This window comes from Raphanus sativus, chromosome 3, assembly GCF_000801105.2.
Source record: "Raphanus sativus cultivar WK10039 chromosome 3, ASM80110v3, whole genome shotgun sequence".
NCBI classification, from domain to species: Eukaryota; Viridiplantae; Streptophyta; class Magnoliopsida; order Brassicales; family Brassicaceae; genus Raphanus; species Raphanus sativus.
In genome coordinates, this window is record NC_079513.1 from 27,165,485 (window position 1) to 27,187,360 (window position 21,876).

Genomic DNA, 21,876 nt, shown 5'->3' on the forward strand with positions numbered 1-21,876 from the left:
TTATCATAGCCTGTCCAAGAATCAGTCGATCTAATCATCATTTCTTTAAGTATGAACACAAGGAATTTCCTTCATAATATATGCATGGACTGTTCAGGGACGTTCTTGTAGAACTCCTTTCACTAAGTATTACTTAGTCTTATCCTTTACATGCATTATATGCTTCATATGCATCTGCCTTTCGTTTCAGTCCATGAATAGCTTAGGAACAAAACTATTCTATGAGAATTTCTTTTCTCATCTTTCTGATACTTTTATCATTTCTTTATCCAGTGATCAATCATGCTGCTTACTACATTTCTCTTTTCTTATATCCAGACCTTTATCACTTTCGGATTTGTAGTAGCATCCACCACATAGGAGTATATCTCCTTATAATCTATTCCTTGGTCTTTGTGAGTATCCTTGTGTAATCAAGCCATTCCTTGAATGCTTTAAATAGGAATATGAACACCTTAGTCCATGTCTCACGATTTCTTTTCCTTTCCCACACAGGACCCATTTTTCACTGGTTTTATCTTATCAGATGGTGTTTCTATATATGGCCAATACACCCATCACTTTTATAGATTCTTTGAATCTTTCTTAAACCCCCACAATTTCTTTTATTCTATGAATGCATTCTTGTATTCTCGTGGGTTCTGATCCTCGCTTATATCTTTTAAACTCAAGTGCTATTTTCTTATGCATCTTTATCTTTTGTGTATGTATGTGTCGACGGTTCTTTTATAGTGTTCCATTGTGTTCCAGACATGAACTAATCGATTAGAGATTTCATTCTTACTAAGAACCTTTATTACCTTGCAGTTTGGCGTCCCAAACTACATGGTCTGGTATCTTAGATGTTCAGCTGCGCAGCCTTATCTAAATGTCTGGTATGGTTTCCCTTATGACCTCGGATATGTCATTTATTTGCACCTTTCTTTTTATTTCCGAGGTTCCTTATCTTATGGAACATATTGGTCTATCTTTAGACTCTATAGCAACTTGATTATGTCTCTTCTAGGACATTAATTTCGTGGTGCTTAAGCTGGTATGACTTAGTCATTCTTTTTCTTTTCTTTTCGGGTCTAATCTGTCTGGCATTCTTTTAGCTAGCTTTGTATGATCTTTCTTTGGACGTCTTAAATCATATTCTCTGGTCCGAGGATCTTGCCAAGACAAGGATAGTTAATACCATTCCATTTCTCTTTATACTTGTACCAGCTTATTTCTTTCTCCCCCTGATGTTGGATAGTTGGATTCATCATGTAATCCGTAAACCTGGCCTTAATCTGATCACCCATATTTTGGCTCAAGGTCTCTTATAAAATCGTGGGAGGAAGACATTCTCATATCCAACATATATTCCCAATCTTATTTCATCTTCTTATGAGGTTCCATCCTAGACGGCACATATTATTGTGGTGGTCTATACATAATCTCTTAGGATGGTCTATGTCTGGATCATGACCCTTTATAATTATTAGATGGGAATATCTATGCTCACTTTATATGGCCTGATGCATCTTATCTTTCATACATGTAAATCCATAATGTCTCCAAGCTTATAGACTTTGAAAGTCTGAACCTTATAGGTTATGGTCTGTTCGACCAAGCTCTTATATCTTATGGCCTGTTTGGCCAGGCTATCACATTCTGTTTGGCTATCATGTTCATGTTTTTATAGTATGGTCATGGACCACACGGGGTGTGTATTCTCCCCCTCATGAACATGCTATAAATTTGTTTGTGTAAGGACACTAAACCATTATGCCATTTCGTGATGCTTGGGACAATTGAGCCTCATGAGTTTCCCTTGTGTACATGTTTCACAACGTGAGATTTCTATGGGATAACTCTTTGTGCCTTTGTAATATTAAACTTTGCATCAAGTTTGGACTAGGATGGCTAATCCGGTCATGCCATAAAGTGTTTAATTTCGTAGGTCAACCAATCTGGTTACCTAGGCCCTGTGCCTTTATCATACTGATCCTTGGCATAGTCTAGATCAGTAGAGAATGCAGGTATAGTCTCGACCATTTTCTATGGTCTTGGGCAATTTTTCTGTTCTCATATATCTGAAGGAACTTTTGTTTCATTTTGCCCATTGGTTCAATGCGGAAACCATTCATTTTTAAATCTTTATAACTCAATGGGTCTTTTATTGGGTGTATATAATGCCTTGGCCGAGTGACTATACTCTTATTTATAAACTCATATATACTCTTATCTATATCATAGAGTTTTGATGTCGAGATTTTTTTTTTTTTTCAAGGCATCTGAAGTCTCATAATCCATCTGATCATTTTCTTTTTCATGAGTTTCATACTCTATTTGATCAGTATGGTCATGATCCATGTCATCTTCACCATCTCGGTAAGCCATGTTGGCTTCCGGATTTTTCTTCAAACTCTCTATGTAAAGCTCATACAAGTGCTTTGGAGTTTGGCAATTATTTGCCCAGTGATTACCCATACCACATTTGTGACACAAATAAGATTTTATTTAAGGTTTAAAAGACACACTTCGACCTCGACCTCGACCACAGCTAAGGCCGGGTGTGGTACTGCGGCCTCGTCCTCGCCCATGTGTCTTAAATGTGTCACGACCTCGTCCATAACCTTTCCCACGGCTAGGGCCGGAATGGTTGTTGTGCTGGACGAGATTACTTTCTTTCTTAGGCTCCAAAGTCAGCCTAGAAATGTCGGGTAATGATTTTGTACCGGGAGGTCTCATCTCACTGTTTCTCATTAATAACTCATTATTGGTCTCAGCCAATAGTAAACAGGATATCAAATCAGTATAGGTGGTGAAACCTCTTTCTCTATACTGCTGTTGCAGTAACACATTAGAGAAAGTCTTGTTCAGTTACTTCTTCACCACATTGTTTCAACATTGAAACTATCTTAAACAGAACCGAGTTGTATTCATCCACAGACTTATAGTATTGAAATCTCAGGTTCTTCCACTCAAATTTTATCCTTTGGTAATAGCACCGTTTTATGGTGATCATATCTCCGCTGTAAGGCGGTCCAAAGTTCTAGTGGATTTTCTTTACTGGGATACTGATTTCTTTAGACTCTCATTTAGATGGTGGCTAATAACTAATATTGCCATGTATCAATCTTTCTCGTTTGGCAATATCGCCTTATGTGATTCATTCACCAAGTCCTTTTGACTTTAGGATAACCTCGGTATCCAGTGCACATTTTAAATGATTATCTCTTTAGAGATTTAGGACAGCATAATCCAAGTTGATTTTCGACATCTCATATTATATATCACTCAATCTTTATAAGAAAATCAATCATATAAATCGTGTGATCAAGCAAACAATCGAGTTAATGATTTCCTAATAAACAAGTCACACGGCTTAGATATATGTCTAAAATATAAAGTTTTTCCTTTCATAGAACGTTTCTGAAAATATAAATTTTCTGAAAATAGAAATTTTCTAAAAATAGAAATTTTCCTTTTATAGTAAGTTTCTAAAAATAGAAAGTTTCCTTTTATAGTAAGTTTCTAAAAATAGAAAGTTTCCTTTTATAGTAAGTTTCAGAAAATAGAAAGTTTCCTTTTATAGTAAGTTTCTAACAACTTAATGACCGTTTGATCTAGCAACTTAATGACCGTTTGATCTAGCAACTTAATGGGAGAACTAAACCAAATCCTAATTCCTCAAATTTATTTAGGGATTCAATTGTCCTAGGTTTTTAGGTTCATCAAATTTTAATGTTCAATCCTTTAACAAACAACCAAATTCGTTTTGATATGGTTCCAAAGGGTGTTTCAGATTTTATTTACCTTTAGATTGGAGAGAATCTGAAACTGGACCACCTAGAGAGAGGAGAGGAAAACCGCGAACGGCTTGAACATCTATCGCGAACAAGGAACGGGCTGATCGGATCGTCAGGAACCACTACCGGCTGTTGGATGAACTGTCGGATCGTCTGGTGGCTTATCGGGTGCTGATCAATTCGTCGGATGGTCAGTATGTGTGCTGGTCGGATGAGAATGGAAAGACAGCTAGGGTTTCCTTTAGTAAAAAGGAAATTGTCAACGCGGATTGAAACGGAGGTGGAGAACGCGTGTGAAGTCGGATTGAGACGAGGTTTGCGGAGCTGGATTCTTCTCGTCGAGAGCTTCAATTTGATATATGGAACGTCGGCTAACTCCTTATGGTTTGAGAGATACGTCGATTTGAAGTTGCGTCCGAATTAGGGTTTTGAATCAAGTTGACGGCGGTTCTTGTAATAGCTCGTGAGAACGTGTCCGGTATCGGATTGCGATGAGGTCGACGGCGTTGGATTCGTCTCGTCGAGATCTTGAATTTGATAGGTGGCTCGTCGTCTGGATCCGTCGGGTTGAGGAGATACGGTGTTTTGAAGTTTCGTCTGATTTCTAGGGTTTATGGTGGTTTCTGGGAAAAGGGGTTTCGAAATTCATTCAGGGTTTTGTCAGAGCTCTCGTGCTGATAACGTGTTGTGAAAACTCTGATCTTATTACTGAATCAAAGTGTTCCTTATATAGAAAATACATGGCGACATGGGCCTAAATACAATGGGCCATAAACGGGCCAAGATTACAAGTAAATATCTAATGGGCTGGACATCCATAAACATAATATTCATAACATCAATAATATCTTTTATTTTATTCAATTTTGAATGATTTTGAGTAACAATGAAACGTTGTGTTCAAAAAAAAAAAAAAAAAAAAAAAGAGTAACAATGAAACGCACAAAAAACAGAGGAAAAACAGGGAAAAAAACAGAGTATATGGGGAAAATTTTCAATAAGACTAAGCTTCCCAACCACGCAACTGGGTGGCTCGAGCGACACGGCTAACTCCAAGGGTGAAAGCTCCCATACGGAGGTTGCAGGAATGAGTATGGCACATTGTCTTGATGTTGTGAAAGGCTCGAGTCATGTACTTTTGCAGCTCCAGGTTCACTTTCTCCTCTTCCCACATGAACCCTTGAATGTTCTGCACCCACTCAAAGTAACTCACCGTCACTCCCCCTGCGTTTGCGTATATATCTGGAAGTATTATCACTCCTTTCTTCGACAGAATCTGCCAAATAATCAACACACATTATTAGATTGTAAGAGATGGGTTTATGCAGTGTTGTTACCGATGCTGCTACTGGTTTACCTCGTCAGCATCTGGATCGGTTGGATGGTTAGCTGCCTCTACTATGAACTTTGCCTTCACATCTCCAGCATTCTCCCTAACCAAAAAGATCAAACAAGAATCAGAAAATTGAGTTGGTGTTTGATTCGGCGAGAGAAAGGCTTTTAGTTCATACTTGTTGAGGACACCACCAAGAGCACAAGGAATGAGAACATCACACTCATGGAGCAACAGTTCCTCCGAGTCCATTGCGTCTCCACCACTGAACTCATTGAGACTTCCAGTTGCCTCTTTGTGTCTCAGAAGTGCGTTGATGTCGATACCTTCAGGGTTTCTGACTGCACCTGTAATGTCACTTACAGCAACCACTTTCCCTCCTTTCTCATGGATCAGCTTTGCTGCCCATGTTCCAACATTCCCAAAACCCTATCACACCACACACCAACCAAACATCGACATTTAAATTACTGAAAGTTTTTTCTTTTACTAAATTTTTTTAATCTTAATATATTTACCTGAACAACAAAGGTCAATCCCTGAATGGATTTGCCATACTCAGCAAGAAGAGCTTCCATAGCATAGACAACACCACGTCCTGTAGCAGCTTCCCTTCCAAGTGAACCACCAAGATCCTAAAAACCAAAGTGATTCAAACACTCACACAACACCAATAAAAAAAGCTCAAAACTTTGGCAATCAAGAGAGCCTTCTTACAATGGGCTTTCCGGTGACAACAGCAGGGGAATAACCATGAAACTTGGAGTACTCATCAAGAATCCAAGCCATGGTCTGAGCATTAGTCCCCATGTCAGGAGCAGGGACATCGGTGTGGATACCGATGAGATCGTGGATCTTCTGCGTGAAGACACGTGTCAGACGCTCGAGCTCGCTCAAGCTCAAGTCCCGAGGGCTGCACCCGATCCCACCTTTAGCCCCACCGTACGGAATGTCGGCGACAGCTGTCTTCCACGTCATCAGCTGAGCTAACGCGTTCACTTCATCAGGATCAACCTTTCAAAAAAAATTATAAAAATCAAAACTTTATAGATACCCAATCCTTAGATTCGATTAAAGACTCCAATTACAAACCCTAGATCGAGAAGAAATGATTCGAAACCAGAAAAAGGGAGAGACTTTGACGAACCTCGGGGTGATATCTGATTCCACCTTTCATGGGTCCGCGAGAATTGTCGTGTTGAACCCTGAATCCGATGTAGGAGACGAGAGTCCCGTCGTCTTTGGGGATCGTGCATTCGACTTTGATCTCTCTGAACGGGATCATGAGGCTCTTCTCGATCTTCGAGTCCAGGCCGAGGATTCGCGACGCGTGGCGGAAGTTTCGGTTTGTTGCGGCTAATGCATTCATCGCGAAATGTTAAAAAAAAAATGAAGTTTTTGGAATGAGTTTTTGAAGGGAGGATGATGATGGGAGGAGGAAGAAGAAGAGAGGAGTGTATTTGTAGGAGGAGGAGAGAGAGAGAGAGGAAGCGTAATTTGAATGGATATTTTTGACGTCAGGCGGAGACGAAAGAGGGAACTCTCTTCTCCTCGAGAATGACTGTTTTGTCCTTAATTATCTAATTTGGCTTTTTTTTTCTTTTTTTTGCCTTCATTTAGCTTTCGTCTATTTCTTAAATTTTCTTCCTAACTCTTTTTGCATGTCAATCGATATTTCGTGTAACAAAAAAAAATAATTGAAAATGACTAGAACACTATTTTAAAAAAATCAGTGAAATATGTAAATTTCATTCATATCTAAAATATATCAAAAATCTTATGAAAACGCCAAATAAATAGTATTATTTTAAGTTTTCTGTTTTATTTTTTTATCTATAGAACAAATTTATTTTTTTTGACTAAGAATAAAATATATATTGATAGACAACTAGAATATAGATTTGGATTGATAGTTTTTTAATATATATATATATACACGTAAATGAGGAAAAATAAGGTTTGCTTTCTTAATATTCTTTTCTGAAGACGCAAACCCCCAAAAAGGTTGGAACTGGGGAAGATTATTATTTTTTATTTGTATTTGATTTCCTTTTACGTTTGGTTAAACATACTGAACTAGGGAAGGTGGCTTATTTTTCTTGTTCGGTCAACAACTCGGGACGGTGTTATCATCCCCTTTCATCAATGTTACAACCATTTTTATGACTAATTGATCTTCTCTTCCAAAAATCAGATCAATATGACCCTTTTGTTTCCTTTTTCCCCTTTTTTCCTACAAAAGATATCTTCTATGGCTTATAAGACATTTAATGATTTTTAATTATAGAATTGATTTACGTAGTTATGGATAGACATCTTACATAATGTCCACGTTAGATCAAATAAATATATGCACCTGGTACAATGGACTCTCCCCACTAATTATTCTTCAATAATTTATATACCATCTTCAAGATAATGAAGATATCCCCTTAGTATTAAAATGGAATCAAAAAAAGAGAATAACTTTTAAAAAATAATATATTTTCGAGATTGCCATTTTGACGACGTGTCGGCACGAGGTTCTTTCTCAGACCCTTTATGAAAGAAGACTTACTCATTTTAGGATATTACGGCTATTGCCATTGGACAGACATGCATATTCATATGAAAATGATACATAGTTTCATGTCCGCATATTTATAAAAGGAAAGAAGTTAATTTCGTGATTCGAGTCTATTGTCCACGTGATCTTTGCATTCATTCCCACTTTCTATATTTGTAATGATCTTTAAGAAAATGAAATAATTTCCTTTTGCATATAGAAACCGAATTATGATGCATATTAAATAGAGAGTGGAAAGAGCTTCTTCTTTTTTGGCAATAGAAATCGAATTATTACTCATATGGCAATCCAATTATGACTCATATTAAATAGAGAGTGAATTATGATCTTTTTATTTCGAAATCGAATTTCGATTAATCGATTTCCTTTCCACTTTCCATTTTTTGAAATTATTTTTACGAAGATTTTGCAAATTTGTTTTGCAAATAGAAACTAAACCAAGTCATATATTAAATAGTGAGTGGATTAGGAACTAAGATGATTCGTTTTCAATGATTTGCATACGAAATTTTGCTGCATTATTTTCACTTTCTATATATTTTGTTACAAGATCAGTCATCGATATGCAAGATTTAGCCTATCATAATCTAATATTTACTTGCAGGTGTACACACCAATTCACACACTCATAGTTAAATCATTAATTTATAATTCTATTTAAACAAATGAAGAACTAATATAGTTTCGAATTTAATTCTATTTACACTCGGAGTTTATTATGTTACATTATTATGTACATATTTGTGTGATATGGACCCCTTATGATTGGGAAAGTTATTTAAAAACTTTCTATATTCTAACATAATGGTTATCCCGAAATTATATATGAATTAAATCATTATGTGTCAATCAGGCAATGTTTATAAATGAAAACATTGACTACAATTATTTATAACATCTTGCCATAATTAGGGTTATGTGACCGGGTCAATTATTTTCACTTTCTATAGTCTCACGAATAAATTAAATTTTGAAACCCAAGATTCACCTAATTGACTATCGTATAATATTCATTCATTACTAAACGTCTACGGTTGTACTATATATTATACACCTACATCAAACATGCATTCCAAGTAACTATCATCTGTAAATACTCGGGCTCTTTTCTTAGCATTTACAATGACAGGTTTTCATATGGTTTCCGATTTGAAGCCAAAAATTTCCATTCTTAGGATTAGGGTTAAGGTTATTCGTCTTTGGAAACAATACTCATTGCTGGTGGAGAAAGTATCGAAATGGTCTTGGTCGATTCAACTGTAAGCTTCATTTTATGTGTCTATTGTTGTATATGTATTAACATGTTATATATTTACTAAGTTGAGTTTAATGATTTTGTTTGTTTATATAGGAGGACAAGATTCATGGTTCCATGAAGAAATAATTAGTTAGCCAGTTAACACATGGTTGATGAAGGTGTTACGCAGGGGAAGAAGAAATTCTGAATGCTACGTTAAACGAAATCTAATTACAATGTTCTCTGTGCATTTATAATTTATTTCAGTACTACTTTTGAGTGAAGAGGTAATGACCATATATTTTAAATTATCTTTTTTTTTTGAAACTTATCAAATCAATTTAAATTTATTCTTAATTTCAATTTTTCTTATCAGGATTCCAAACACAACTTTCTGAAGACATCTTCAAGCTTTTTCAACCGTTTATTTTTTTAATTACAATTTATCTACTACTTTCACCAGTTTATTGTTTTTTTCTATCAAGCATTTTTACTTTATCTTATCATTTACTATTTCCTTGAGTTAAGTTTTTTTTTCACCAGTAAAGGTGTGTGAAAACAAGATTCACCGTTTACTCAATCTTATTGTTTGCTCTTTTAGTCGTTTAATTATCATTATATAAGGGTATTTATAATTTTTTAATAGTGAGTTCTATCACAAACTCATATTTAGTATGGTCCCTACCTTTTTTCTACAGCTAACTATATTACCATGCGTTTAGGTAAGAAGTTTCATGTCCGCATATTTATAAAAGGAAAGAAGTTAATTTCGTGATTCGAGTCTATTGTCCACGTGATCTTTGCATTCATTCCCACTTTCTATATTTGTAATGATCTTTAAGAAAATGAAATAATTTCCTTTTGCATATGGAAACCGAATTATGATGCATATTAAATAGAGAGTGGAAAGAGCTTCTTCTTTTTTGGCAATAGAAATCGAATTATTACTCATATGGCAATCCAATTATGACTCATATTAAATAGAGAGTGAATTATGATCTTTTTATTTCGAAATCGAATTTCGATTAATCGATTTCCTTTCCACTTTCCATTTTTTGAAATTATTTTTACGAAGATTTTGCAAATTTGTTTTGCAAATAGAAACTAAACCAAGTCATATATTAAATAGTGAGTGGATTAGGAACTAAGATGATTCGTTTTTCAATGATTTGCATACGAAATTTTGCTGCATTATTTTCACTTTCTATATATTTTGTTACAAGATCAGTCATCGATATGCAAGATTTAGCCTATCATAATCTAATATTTACTTGCAGGTGTACACACCAATTCACACACTCATAGTTAAATCATTAATTTATAATTCTATTTAAACAAATGAAGAACTAATATAGTTTCGAATTTAATTCTATTTACACTCGGAGTTTATTATGTTACATTATTATGTACATATTTGTGTGATATGGACCCCTTATGATTGGGAAAGTTATTTAAAAACTTTCTATATTCTAACCTAATGGTTATCCCGAAATTATATATGAATTAAATCATTATGTGTCAATCAGGCAATGTTTATAAATGAAAACATTGACTACAATTATTTATAACATCTTGCCATAATTAGGGTTATGTGACCGGGTCAATTATTTTCACTTTCTATAGTCTCACGAATAAATTAAATTTTGAAACCCAAGATTCACCTAATTGACTATCGTATAATATTCATTCATTACTAAACGTCTACGGTTGTACTATATATTATACACCTACATCAAACATGCATTCCAAGTAACTATCATCTGTAAATACTCGGGCTCTTTTCTTAGCATTTACAATGACAGGTTTTCATATGGTTTCCGATTTGAAGCCAAAAATTTCCATTCTTAGGATTAGGGTTAAGGTTATTCGTCTTTGGAAACAATACTCATTGCTGGTGGAGAAAGTATCGAAATGGTCTTGGTCGATTCAACTGTAAGCTTCATTTTATGTGTCTATTGTTGTATATGTATTAACATGTTATATATTTACTAAGTTGAGTTTAATGATTTTGTTTGTTTATATAGGAGGACAAGATTCATGGTTCCATGAAGAAATAATTAGTTAGCCAGTTAACACATGGTTGATGAAGGTGTTACGCAGGGGAAGAAGAAATTCTGAATGCTACGTTAAACGAAATCTAATTACAATGTTCTCTGTGCATTTATAATTTATTTCAGTACTACTTTTGAGTGAAGAGGTAATGACCATATATTTTAAATTATCTTTTTTTTTTGAAACTTATCAAATCAATTTAAATTTATTCTTAATTTCAATTTTTCTTATCAGGATTCCAAACACAACTTTCTGAAGACATCTTCAAGCTTTTTCAACCGTTTATTTTTTTAATTACAATTTATCTACTACTTTCACCAGTTTATTGTTTTTTTCTATCAAGCATTTTTACTTTATCTTATCATTTACTATTTCCTTGAGTTAAGTTTTTTTTTCACCAGTAAAGGTGTGTGAAAACAAGATTCACCGTTTACTCAATCTTATTGTTTGCTCTTTTAGTCGTTTAATTATCATTATATAAGGGCATTTATAATTTTTTAATAGTGAGTTCTATCACAAACTCATATTTAGTATGGTCCCTACCTTTTTTCTACAGCTAACTATATTACCATGCGTTTAGGTAAGAAGTTTCATGTCCGCATATTTATAAAAGGAAAGAAGTTAATTTCGTGATTCGAGTCTATTGTCCACGTGATCTTTGCATTCATTCCCACTTTCTATATTTGTAATGATCTTTAAGAAAATGAAATAATTTCCTTTTGCATATGGAAACCGAATTATGATGCATATTAAATAGAGAGTGGAAAGAGCTTCTTCTTTTTTGGCAATAGAAATCGAATTATTACTCATATGGCAATCCAATTATGACTCATATTAAATAGAGAGTGAATTATGATCTTTTTATTTCGAAATCGAATTTCGATTAATCGATTTCCTTTCCACTTTCCATTTTTTGAAATTATTTTTACGAAGATTTTGCAAATTTGTTTTGCAAATAGAAACTAAACCAAGTCATATATTAAATAGTGAGTGGATTAGGAACTAAGATGATTCGTTTTTCAATGATTTGCATACGAAATTTTGCTGCATTATTTTCACTTTCTATATATTTTGTTACAAGATCAGTCATCGATATGCAAGATTTAGCCTATCATAATCTAATATTTACTTGCAGGTGTACACACCAATTCACACACTCATAGTTAAATCATTAATTTATAATTCTATTTAAACAAATGAAGAACTAATATAGTTTCGAATTTAATTCTATTTACACTCGGAGTTTATTATGTTACATTATTATGTACATATTTGTGTGATATGGACCCCTTATGATTGGGAAAGTTATTTAAAAACTTTCTATATTCTAACCTAATGGTTATCCCGAAATTATATATGAATTAAATCATTATGTGTCAATCAGGCAATGTTTATAAATGAAAATATTGACTACAATTATTTATAACATCTTGCCATAATTAGGGTTATGTGACCGGGTCAATTATTTTCACTTTCTATAGTCTCACGAATAAATTAAATTTTGAAACCCAAGATTCACCTAATTGACTATCGTATAATATTCATTCATTACTAAATGTCTACGGTTGTACTATATATTATACACCTACATCAAACATGCATTCCAAGTAACTATCATCTGTAAATACTCGGGCTCTTTTCTTAGCATTTACAATGACAGGTTTTCATATGGTTTCCGATTTGAAGCCAAAAATTTCCATTCTTAGGATTAGGGTTAAGGTTATTCGTCTTTGGAAACAATACTCATTGCTGGTGGAGAAAGTATCGAAATGGTCTTGGTCGATTCAACTGTAAGCTTCATTTTATGTGTCTATTGTTGTATATGTATTAACATGTTATATATTTACTAAGTTGAGTTTAATGATTTTGTTTGTTTATATAGGAGGACAAGATTCATGGTTCCATGAAGAAATAATTAGTTAGCCAGTTAACACATGGTTGATGAAGGTGTTACGCAGGGGAAGAAGAAATTCTGAATGCTACGTTAAACGAAATCTAATTACAATGTTCTCTGTGCATTTATAATTTATTTCAGTACTACTTTTGAGTGAAGAGGTAATGACCATATATTTTAAATTATCTTTTTTTTTTGAAACTTATCAAATCAATTTAAATTTATTCTTAATTTCAATTTTTCTTATCAGGATTCCAAACACAACTTTCTGAAGACATCTTCAAGCTTTTTCAACCGTTTATTTTTTTAATTACAATTTATCTACTACTTTCACCAGTTTATTGTTTTTTTCTATCAAGCATTTTTACTTTATCTTATCATTTACTATTTCCTTGAGTTAAGTTTTTTTTTCACCAGTAAAGGTGTGTGAAAACAAGATTCACCGTTTACTCAATCTTATTGTTTGCTCTTTTAGTCGTTTAATTATCATTATATAAGGGTATTTATAATTTTTTAATAGTGAGTTCTATCACAAACTCATATTTAGTATGGTCCCTACCTTTTTTCTACAGCTAACTATATTACCATGCGTTGATGAGTGAAGTACATGTGATTCGTTTTTGAGTTTCATTAGTACCTGTAAGAATGACCGACCACCAATAAGTATGCTGCGATGCAGAACCATCAAGCACATAGATCGTTGTGGCTGATACCACCTAAAGCGTTGTGTAATTCAATCTGTAGGAAATTTATATCACAGCAATAGTGGAAAACCCCTTATTAATATAGTTACCAAGAAAATTGAAATTTAGGTACAAGTTTATATATAACCTCTGTTTTAGTATTTCAATCCGCGACTTTCTTCGTTTTTTCACCTCTGTTATTAGTTAACTGTATTCCCTTCTCAAATTCTTATAGTGGTGAAAATACTTCCAACTGTATTATCAGATCTCTAAAGAAATTAAACGATTAATGAAAGTCTGTTTATTTATTGTAAGTAGTATGGTAGCAACAGAAAACCAAACCAAAGAGAATCAAAATAAGAATTGAAACAAAAGAAGACAAACAAAGAAGAATATTATTTACCTAGAGTAATCGGTGAGAGTACAGTGAATATTCATGTTCTCTCGATTGAAGAACTTTGAGAACCCTAATCCCTCTTTTTTAACCGAGATATGTGTGGATGTGAGAATCGTGATTTCTCCAGGATAGCACGGTGAGACCCTATCGACCTCCCCATTTTCGTTATGAAGCCCATCGCTTACTTCAGGTGAATGATATGAAGCCCATCAGGTTTAAAAATTACATTGGGCCCACGATCATTTTAGTTCTAAAATTTCATCTTTCTAGGTTCAGTAAATGACATGCGTCGGTTTGACTAATATTAAATATGTAATGTACTATTATATTTTAAATTATATTTTATTATAACTCATGTTACACATAACATTTAGTATTTGTTTAGCACATAATTATGAATCAGTAATTGCAAAATACCAAATTGTAGGACTATTACATTAAAATCTAAATGAACATGTAAACTTTTTTTTTGTCAATCGCATATAAACTAAAGCTTAGATTTTAATGTAAAATGTAACTATATTTTTTTATTTTTAGTTCTCACCACGCGCAAGGCGCGGGTCTCAACCTAGTATATTTTATAACAAAATCAAGTGATCATAAACATCAAATTGTATATTTTCTGGTGAAACAATAAGAAAATCATAGAAAACCGATTATGATGATGATTCATATATAAAATAGTACCATAATACTGTGAATGAATTACTAGTGAAGGGCATTTAGGAACAACTCGCCGAGATTGGTAAAAATTAATTTAACCGCAAATGGTGAAATCACAGATCGATCGTTAATCCGAAATCACAAATCACAGATTGGAGTACTTAAGAATATGACAACTATAATTTCAAGATTAGCAAAAAAAAAAAACATGAAACACTCAATAAATTATAATGTGGAAGATGCGTAAAACAAGGTGTGAGTCGTCATTAATGGCACGATTCCCTGCAGATATTGTCGTACTAATACTTCTTAGCCGTTAAATATCGGATGGTCTGAAATCGTAGGAACCAGATTCGAAATCATAGTCAGACCCAAGATTGACAGACTCTTTCTTTTTGTTTGAGCGTCAAACGTATCATGAACTCAATGGCTACTGATTTGGGACCGTCTGACCATAATTTAATTAGTTAGTTTTGATTAATTATTATAATTACAGTCATATTTTACAAAAAAAATATATCGTGTCCAAACATTAGTCAGTTTTGTAAGATATCAGGTTTATAGATTTTGTAGATAAATAACGAATAACACCACAAACTTCCGGGGAACAGATTAGTATATCAAAACGATTGAATTGAATATATAGTTCTATATCTCAAGTAATACAAAAATATATAAAAGATGGGGAACATTTCACTGGTTTAAGGATTAAGGACTGTTACATTAATCAATATTTTATTTTAAGAAAATTTTCAGTATTTAGGAGGAGGAAGTAGCCATGTGGAACCCTTGATGTAACCAAGAGTGAGGAAAGGCCTAACTTCGTTTTGATCAACATCTTGTGTGTAAGGCACTCTCTTCTCTTGGTGTGAACCTGGTCCGAAACACTTGTATTCTCCATAAAAGACCGTCCTGAATTTATACAAATCACAATATCCGATTCAGTTTATGATCAAATATATGAAAATGTAACTGATCGAATTATATATGCGATTGCGAGATATGAAATGTTACTTGTCATAGCCGCGGTTGAAGTTTTCTCTCCAACCAGCTGGATTGACCACGCTACTCATCTCTGTAAAAGCATAGATAACTTTTGGATGGCTCATCCAAGACCGGCCCAAATAAATTCCGGTTCCAGTTCCAGTGATTTTGCAGTGCACGAACGTGTATCCGTTTTGCTCGGTGTCACTTTGTCTAGATTGTGCCGTGATCACTCTTAATCCGTCTCCAACAGCGTGCAATTGCGTGTTCTATCGATTTACATACAAATGTGTATATAAACATGTTATTATATAAGTATTTCATTATTTTGTGTTAAGCGATATCTCATAGCTTACCAAATACAAGGAAGCTCCTCTTCCGAAGATAAAATCATAGGTTCCTTCGATGTAGCAGTCCTTAAAGAAATGGTTGCCTTTGTCGTCGCAAAGAGTATCTTGAAAACCGTGGAATTTACAGCTGTAAAAGGCTGCCTTATCACCGTTGATCCTCATAGCTAGAGCTTGTCCTTGTGCACCTGGTTTCGGCATAGGAGCAGTATTCTACAGAATAACATAATCAAATTATACACATACATTAGATCAGTATATATATAGCAAGTAATGCAATAACATACGTAGGAAAAATATATATTTCACACACCTTGATGATGAGGTTAGCTGCCAAGAAATAGTCAGACCAGACTATAAGAGTTGCACTCTCCATGGTTCCGTACTGAGCGGCCGTTCCGTGGTAAGTCAAGATCGTTTCTGAACCAGGTTGACCAAGCAACGTAATGAATGGTCGCGCTACGTCGATCGTGACCTTTTCATTGTATACACCTGGAGCCAACCTGATGATCACACGGTTCTTGTTTCCAGTTGGTATGCTCTTGATCGCTTCGTTTATTGTCTTAAAGTTAGCGCCTCCTTTTTGATTCACCTGCAATGAAATAGTCCCTTTAAAACTTCGTTTAAGAAAGATTTATGTTTTGAAAAAAAAAATGTTTGACAAAGATACATTTTTGATATTTGCAGTTTATTTTAATTAGATAATGATATATGGTTAATTTAGAAAAAATTAATTGTGTTTATTGAATTTATTAAAAACTAAACCAGAATATCGGACTATATTATAACTTACCGTGATAATTTGTCGCGCTGTTTCAGCAGCTTCCAGGGCGGGGTCTAGGGTTCCCTTTCTCTGGGAATAGGGTGCAACGTTTGTCTGGAACCATTGTGGGATTTGGGACCTGTCTTCTGGAATTGGCGCTGTATCGGTGGCTAGAACCACTGGAGAGGCAAAAGCAACTAGGAATGCAACTATGGTCAAAGAAATGTAACCCATCTTTTATTATTTTAATATGTTAATTATTTTCTTTTTATTTTTGTTACAAAATAAAAGAAAATAACGAGAAAGGAAACAGAACAAAAAAGTTACGTATTTACTATTGAAGAAATAAAGAAGCATCGAAAGGGGTTTATATACCTGTAAGATCTAACTTTTACCAATATCGTTTGTGGTTCATCTGTTGACGTTTTTTTCCAATAAAGGAGAAGTTACAGATTGTAAAGACAATACGTTGGTTGACCCCTCCAAAGAAAATTCTATTATTGTATTTTTCTATTTTTAAATTTACCAAACCACATACTGTATTATGTTTGAATGTAAGTTTGCTAGACACGATGAGAATTTTCATAATGAGGTATTTGTCATTATTGTAATTAACGGATTTCGAATGCTAATTATTCTTATTATGAAATATATAATGATGTGATAGTTCTCTGAGTAACGTGTTCATATTTTTTTAAAACAAGGTCAAAAGTCAATGTTCTAAACAAAATCATTCCATATTCTTTTACAACTATTTTTTTGCAAGTGGTTGGAGAGTAGAAAATGCTATGTGGGTTGTGTGCTGCTTATTTTAAACGACCGATTAATTAGTTATAAATGACTACATTTCAATGATTGAGTATATGCAATTAACGAAGCTAATATAATAATATCTGGCGGAAAAATTATTGAAAATTAGAATATTTTTGTTCTTTGAATATAAAAATTAGAATATTCTATTCTTAACTTACATGATACGTAACGTGGGGGGGACTTGATCACGAAGAAATTACTAACTTATAAGGTTTACATATAATATTCAGTAGCTCGTCTCTTTCGTTTTCACAATTTCAAAACTCTTCGCTCAACGTTGCTTATTTATATCAGACGCATAAACATTTCTAAAAACAGAAGAAGTAAAGTTTACTGAAAAATAATTTAAAACAAAAGTACTTTTTTTTTTGAACTAAAGCTGAGTTAGTCCAAGTAACATGCAAACGCTAGGGTTCGAAAACGCGACAAGATACAGAGGACAGTCGTCGGCGATGGCGACCAGTGGTTACGAGGAAGGTCATAAAGAGTATGTGGAGATCACGCTCGACGTCAAGCAAGATTCTATCTCCGTGTACGACTGTAAGCCATCTAAAGACGAGTATCCAGGGAAATCACTTCTTGGACTAAGCCGTTCGATGAAGAAGATGTCGGTGTTGAAACGCCTAGAGTCATTTTCTAACGAACTGAGACGACTAACCTCTACAGTTCCGTTGACTTCAGAGACAGAACAACCGCGCAGAGCAGAGCTGGCGCTCAAGGGTCTCAAGTTCATTACCAAGGCTGATGGTGTCGCTGGTTGGCCTCGCGTTGAGAAAGAATTCGATGAGATAACCGTGGAGACCGGCGGTTTATTGCTACGTTCCAAGTTCGGTAAATGTATAGGTAAGCATAGTTAAGCTCAAGTTGAAACATTATGTGGTTGTTGCATGAGTTTTTTCATTTGCATTTGGTAAACTTTGCTGCAGGGATCATTTCAGAGGGGTTTGCGTTGGCATTGTTCGACGCCTTAGCAAGGAGACAAAACATAACTGGAGGTTGCATAGACAAGGATCAGATGCATGAATTCTGGGAGCAGATCAATGCCTCCAACTTTGATTCGAGGCTACGAATTTTCTTCGACATGTAATGTTTCTTTAAAATGAAAAAAAGAAACTATTTTGCAACGGTTCCTTCATATGATCCAACACCAACTCTTTCAGTATCACGTTTGAATTGTGTTCAGGGCCGATAAAGATGCGGATGGGCAGTTGAATGAAGTCGAAGTAAGAGAGGTAGACTTTGATGATTCTTAGTATTAGAAATTATTGAAAGCTCTTTGTGATCTTTGTCACAAGTAGGTTTTATTCTTCTTGTACAGATTATATCTCTAAGTGCTTCTGCAAACAAGCTGGAAAACATTAGGAAACAAGCAGATGAATATGCTGCTTTGATTATGGAAGAACTAGATCCCGATGATTGTGGGTATATCACGGTATGTTTCTGTGAACTGATGATATTATTAGAGGCAGCATCTGTTTTGTTGTGGGTGTTTCTTTTTAACGTGTTTGGAGGAACTTTTTACAATGCCAAAAAACAGATAGAGGCGCTCGAGGTACTACTGTTGCAAGGGCCAGATAAGGCTATCCGAGATGCCAAGAGTAAGGAACTGAGCATGTTGATAAGTCAGCAGCTCGAAGTATCAAAGAGTAAGAATCTAGGGAAGCGTTTGTACAGTGGAGTGAAGTATTTTGTCTTGGATAATTGGAAGAGATTGTGGGTGATGGCTCTATGGATAGCTGTTATGGCCGGTCTGTTCACGTGGAAGTTCGTGGAGTATCGAAAAAGACCGGCTTACCAAGTTATGGGAGCTTGTGTTTGTATAGCTAAAGGAGCTGGAGAGACCCTTAAACTGAACATGGCTATGGTCTTGTTACCAGTTTGTAGGAACACCATCACTTTGCTCCGGACCAAAACCAAGTTAAATGTTGTTGTTCCTTTTGATGACAACCTCAACTTCCACAAGGTAATGTTAGCTTTGAGTATATATTAAAAAGAAAGTTCAGATCACTTATGATTGAATCTTATACAGGTCATAGCAATAGCAATCTCAATTGGGGTTGGAATCCATGCCACAGCACACTTAGCCTGTGATTTCCCTCGGCTGATAGCTGCAGATGAAGAGACTTACAAGCCAATGGTGCAGTATTATGGAGTACAACCAAAGAATTACGTAGAGTTTTTGAAGTCAGTGGAAGTAGTTACCGGGACTGTCATGGTTATATTAATGACCATAAGCTTCACACTGGCTACATCATGGCTAAGACGAATTAAATCCGACAGTACTCTTCCTAAACCATTGAAAAAAATAATTGGCTTCAACGCCTTCTGGTACACTCACCATTTGTTTGTTATTGTCTACACACTCTTAGTCCTTCACGGATACTATGTCTACCTCATCAAGACATGGTACAGGAAGACGGTAAGTAACTAGACCCAAATGTACAAGTTTGTAGCAGATGCAATAAGTATTCTCTGATTTTGTTTTCATTTGATTTAATAGACTTGGATGTACTTGATGGTACCGGTGGTTATTTACCTGTCTGAAAGGCTAGTTCGTACGCTCAGGTCAAGAATCGAGGCTGTCAAGATTCTAAAGGTGGAACTGATAAACCTTTGTCTCTTGAAATACCCATCTCTGCTACATATTTACCGTTTATTATTCAACAGCCTGGTGTGCTACCAGGGAATCTCTTATCGCTTCATATGTCAAGACCAGACAACTTCAGATACAAAAACGGACAGTACATGTATCTCAAATGTCCTGAAGTGTCGTCATTAGAATGGTGATAACACAAACTCTCATATTATTTGTATGGAAACAAACTAAAAAGTGGTTACACATAAACAGGCATCCGTTCTCAATTACATCGGCTCCAGGAAATGATTACCTTAGTGTCCACATCAGGGGTCTAGGAGACTGGACTAACAAGTTAAGATCAAAATTCTTTAAGGTACTTAACTCCATTTTTTCCCTCTACATAAAACACTAGAGATCAAGTAGGTCCAAGTATGTAATTTCATTTGTATGTATCTGATCCTCAGGTGTGTGGCCACCCTGATGAAAACAGACACTGGAATAGCAATGAGTAAGTTTTATCTATCAGTTATTTACTGAAGCAAATAATAGAGGAGGAATTATATTTTTTTAACTTTGAACTGTGATTTCTCTAGCTTGCCAAAAATCCTAATCGACGGTCCATATGGAGCCCCATCTCAAGACTATAAGAAGTTCGAAGTTGTTCTACTGGTGGGTCTAGGAATCGGAGCTACTCCTATGATCAGCATTATCAAGGATATAATCAATAACTTAAAATGAAATGTTGATGAAGAAGAAGCAAGAGTCAGTAACGGGAACAACAACGTGGTCACACCTCCTCCCATTTATCCTGCTAGAGAAAACGAGATGTTCATAACCAAGAAAGCTTACTTCTACTGGAGCGCAAAAGAGCAAGGATTTTTTGACTGGTTCAAAAACGTGTTGGACGAAGTGGCCTACAGAGATGTTAACAACGTTATCGAGCTGCATAGTCACTGCACCAGCATCTTCCAGGAAGAAGACGCGAGGGCCGCACTTATCACGATGCTCCAGTCTCTGTACTACGCCAAGAACGGAAGGGACGTTGTCTCAGGGACAAGTGTCATATCCTATTTCGCTAGGCCAAAATGGAGGAGCGTTTACAAAAGGATCGCTGCGAAGCATCCCAACACCAGAGTCGGTGAGTTTATTCTTCAATCTTATCTTATTGATTGCTTCTTATGCATATATATAGTTTGAAGGTGAAAGTTTTGGTGTATTTGGCAGGAGTGTTTTATTGCGGAGCACCTGAAGCAATGAAAGATCATCCACCCTTGTCAATGGAGTTCTCTCAAAAGACCTCCACCAAGTTCTATTTCCATAAAGAAAATTTCTAGAAATTTATTTTATCTGCTTCCCGGGTTGAGTAACTTCGATAAAAATGTACACATGATGTCATTTAATATTTTTTTTTTGTTGTGGACAAAACGTGATCGTCAATTTAGTGAAATAATCATATACATAATAGCATAAATTGGGGTTTTTCGTGTCATGAATTATCTGTGTAAAAGGGTTTTTGTTTCCACATCGAACGTGACTAACGGTGATCGGAGATATGGAACAACAGTAGAAATTTTTTTTTCTGTTAAAAAAGTTACTAACATCTTTCTGTTTTAAAAGTTATTTTTGCTTAAATAACAGATTTAAAATTTTAACCAAAAAAATGTTTAAATAACAGAGTGTTGGGGAAACGTTTTTAATATTTTTCTATGAATTTTATTTTATTTTACTACTACCTGTATTTCTCAGACTAGGTGAATATGTTAAAGCATAGGAATAGGATAAGACAT

The 21,876-nt window shown here is 34.8% G+C and overlaps 2 protein-coding genes and 1 pseudogene across 2 annotated transcripts; 1 reads left to right on the forward strand and 2 right to left on the reverse strand.

The window, feature by feature from the left end:
* Positions 1-4,704: 4,704 nt before the first annotated feature.
* On the reverse strand, positions 4,705-6,538 carry LOC108847509 (glutamate dehydrogenase 2). The gene is made up of 6 exons (XM_057005503.1): positions 6,260-6,538; positions 5,830-6,126; positions 5,631-5,747; positions 5,291-5,541; positions 5,137-5,212; positions 4,705-5,055 (listed from the first exon to the last, which is right to left on the reverse strand). The coding sequence occupies exons 1-6, from the start codon at positions 6,479-6,481 to the stop codon at positions 4,783-4,785; spliced, it is 1,236 nt and encodes a 411-aa protein (XP_056861483.1). The 5' UTR covers positions 6,482-6,538; the 3' UTR covers positions 4,705-4,782.
* An 8,766-nt stretch (positions 6,539-15,304) lies between these two features.
* Positions 15,305-17,013, reverse strand: LOC108831881 (probable pectinesterase 50). Its single transcript, XM_018605386.2, has 5 exons — positions 16,729-17,013; positions 16,249-16,527; positions 15,945-16,148; positions 15,619-15,857; positions 15,305-15,516 (listed from the first exon to the last, which is right to left on the reverse strand). Exons 1-5 carry the CDS (start codon positions 16,930-16,932, stop codon positions 15,357-15,359), a joined length of 1,086 nt encoding a protein of 361 aa, XP_018460888.1. The 5' UTR covers positions 16,933-17,013; the 3' UTR covers positions 15,305-15,356.
* Positions 17,014-18,031: 1,018 nt separating this feature from the next.
* LOC108845658 (respiratory burst oxidase homolog protein A-like) lies at positions 18,032-21,516 on the forward strand (annotated as a pseudogene).
* Positions 21,517-21,876: the final 360 nt, after the last annotated feature.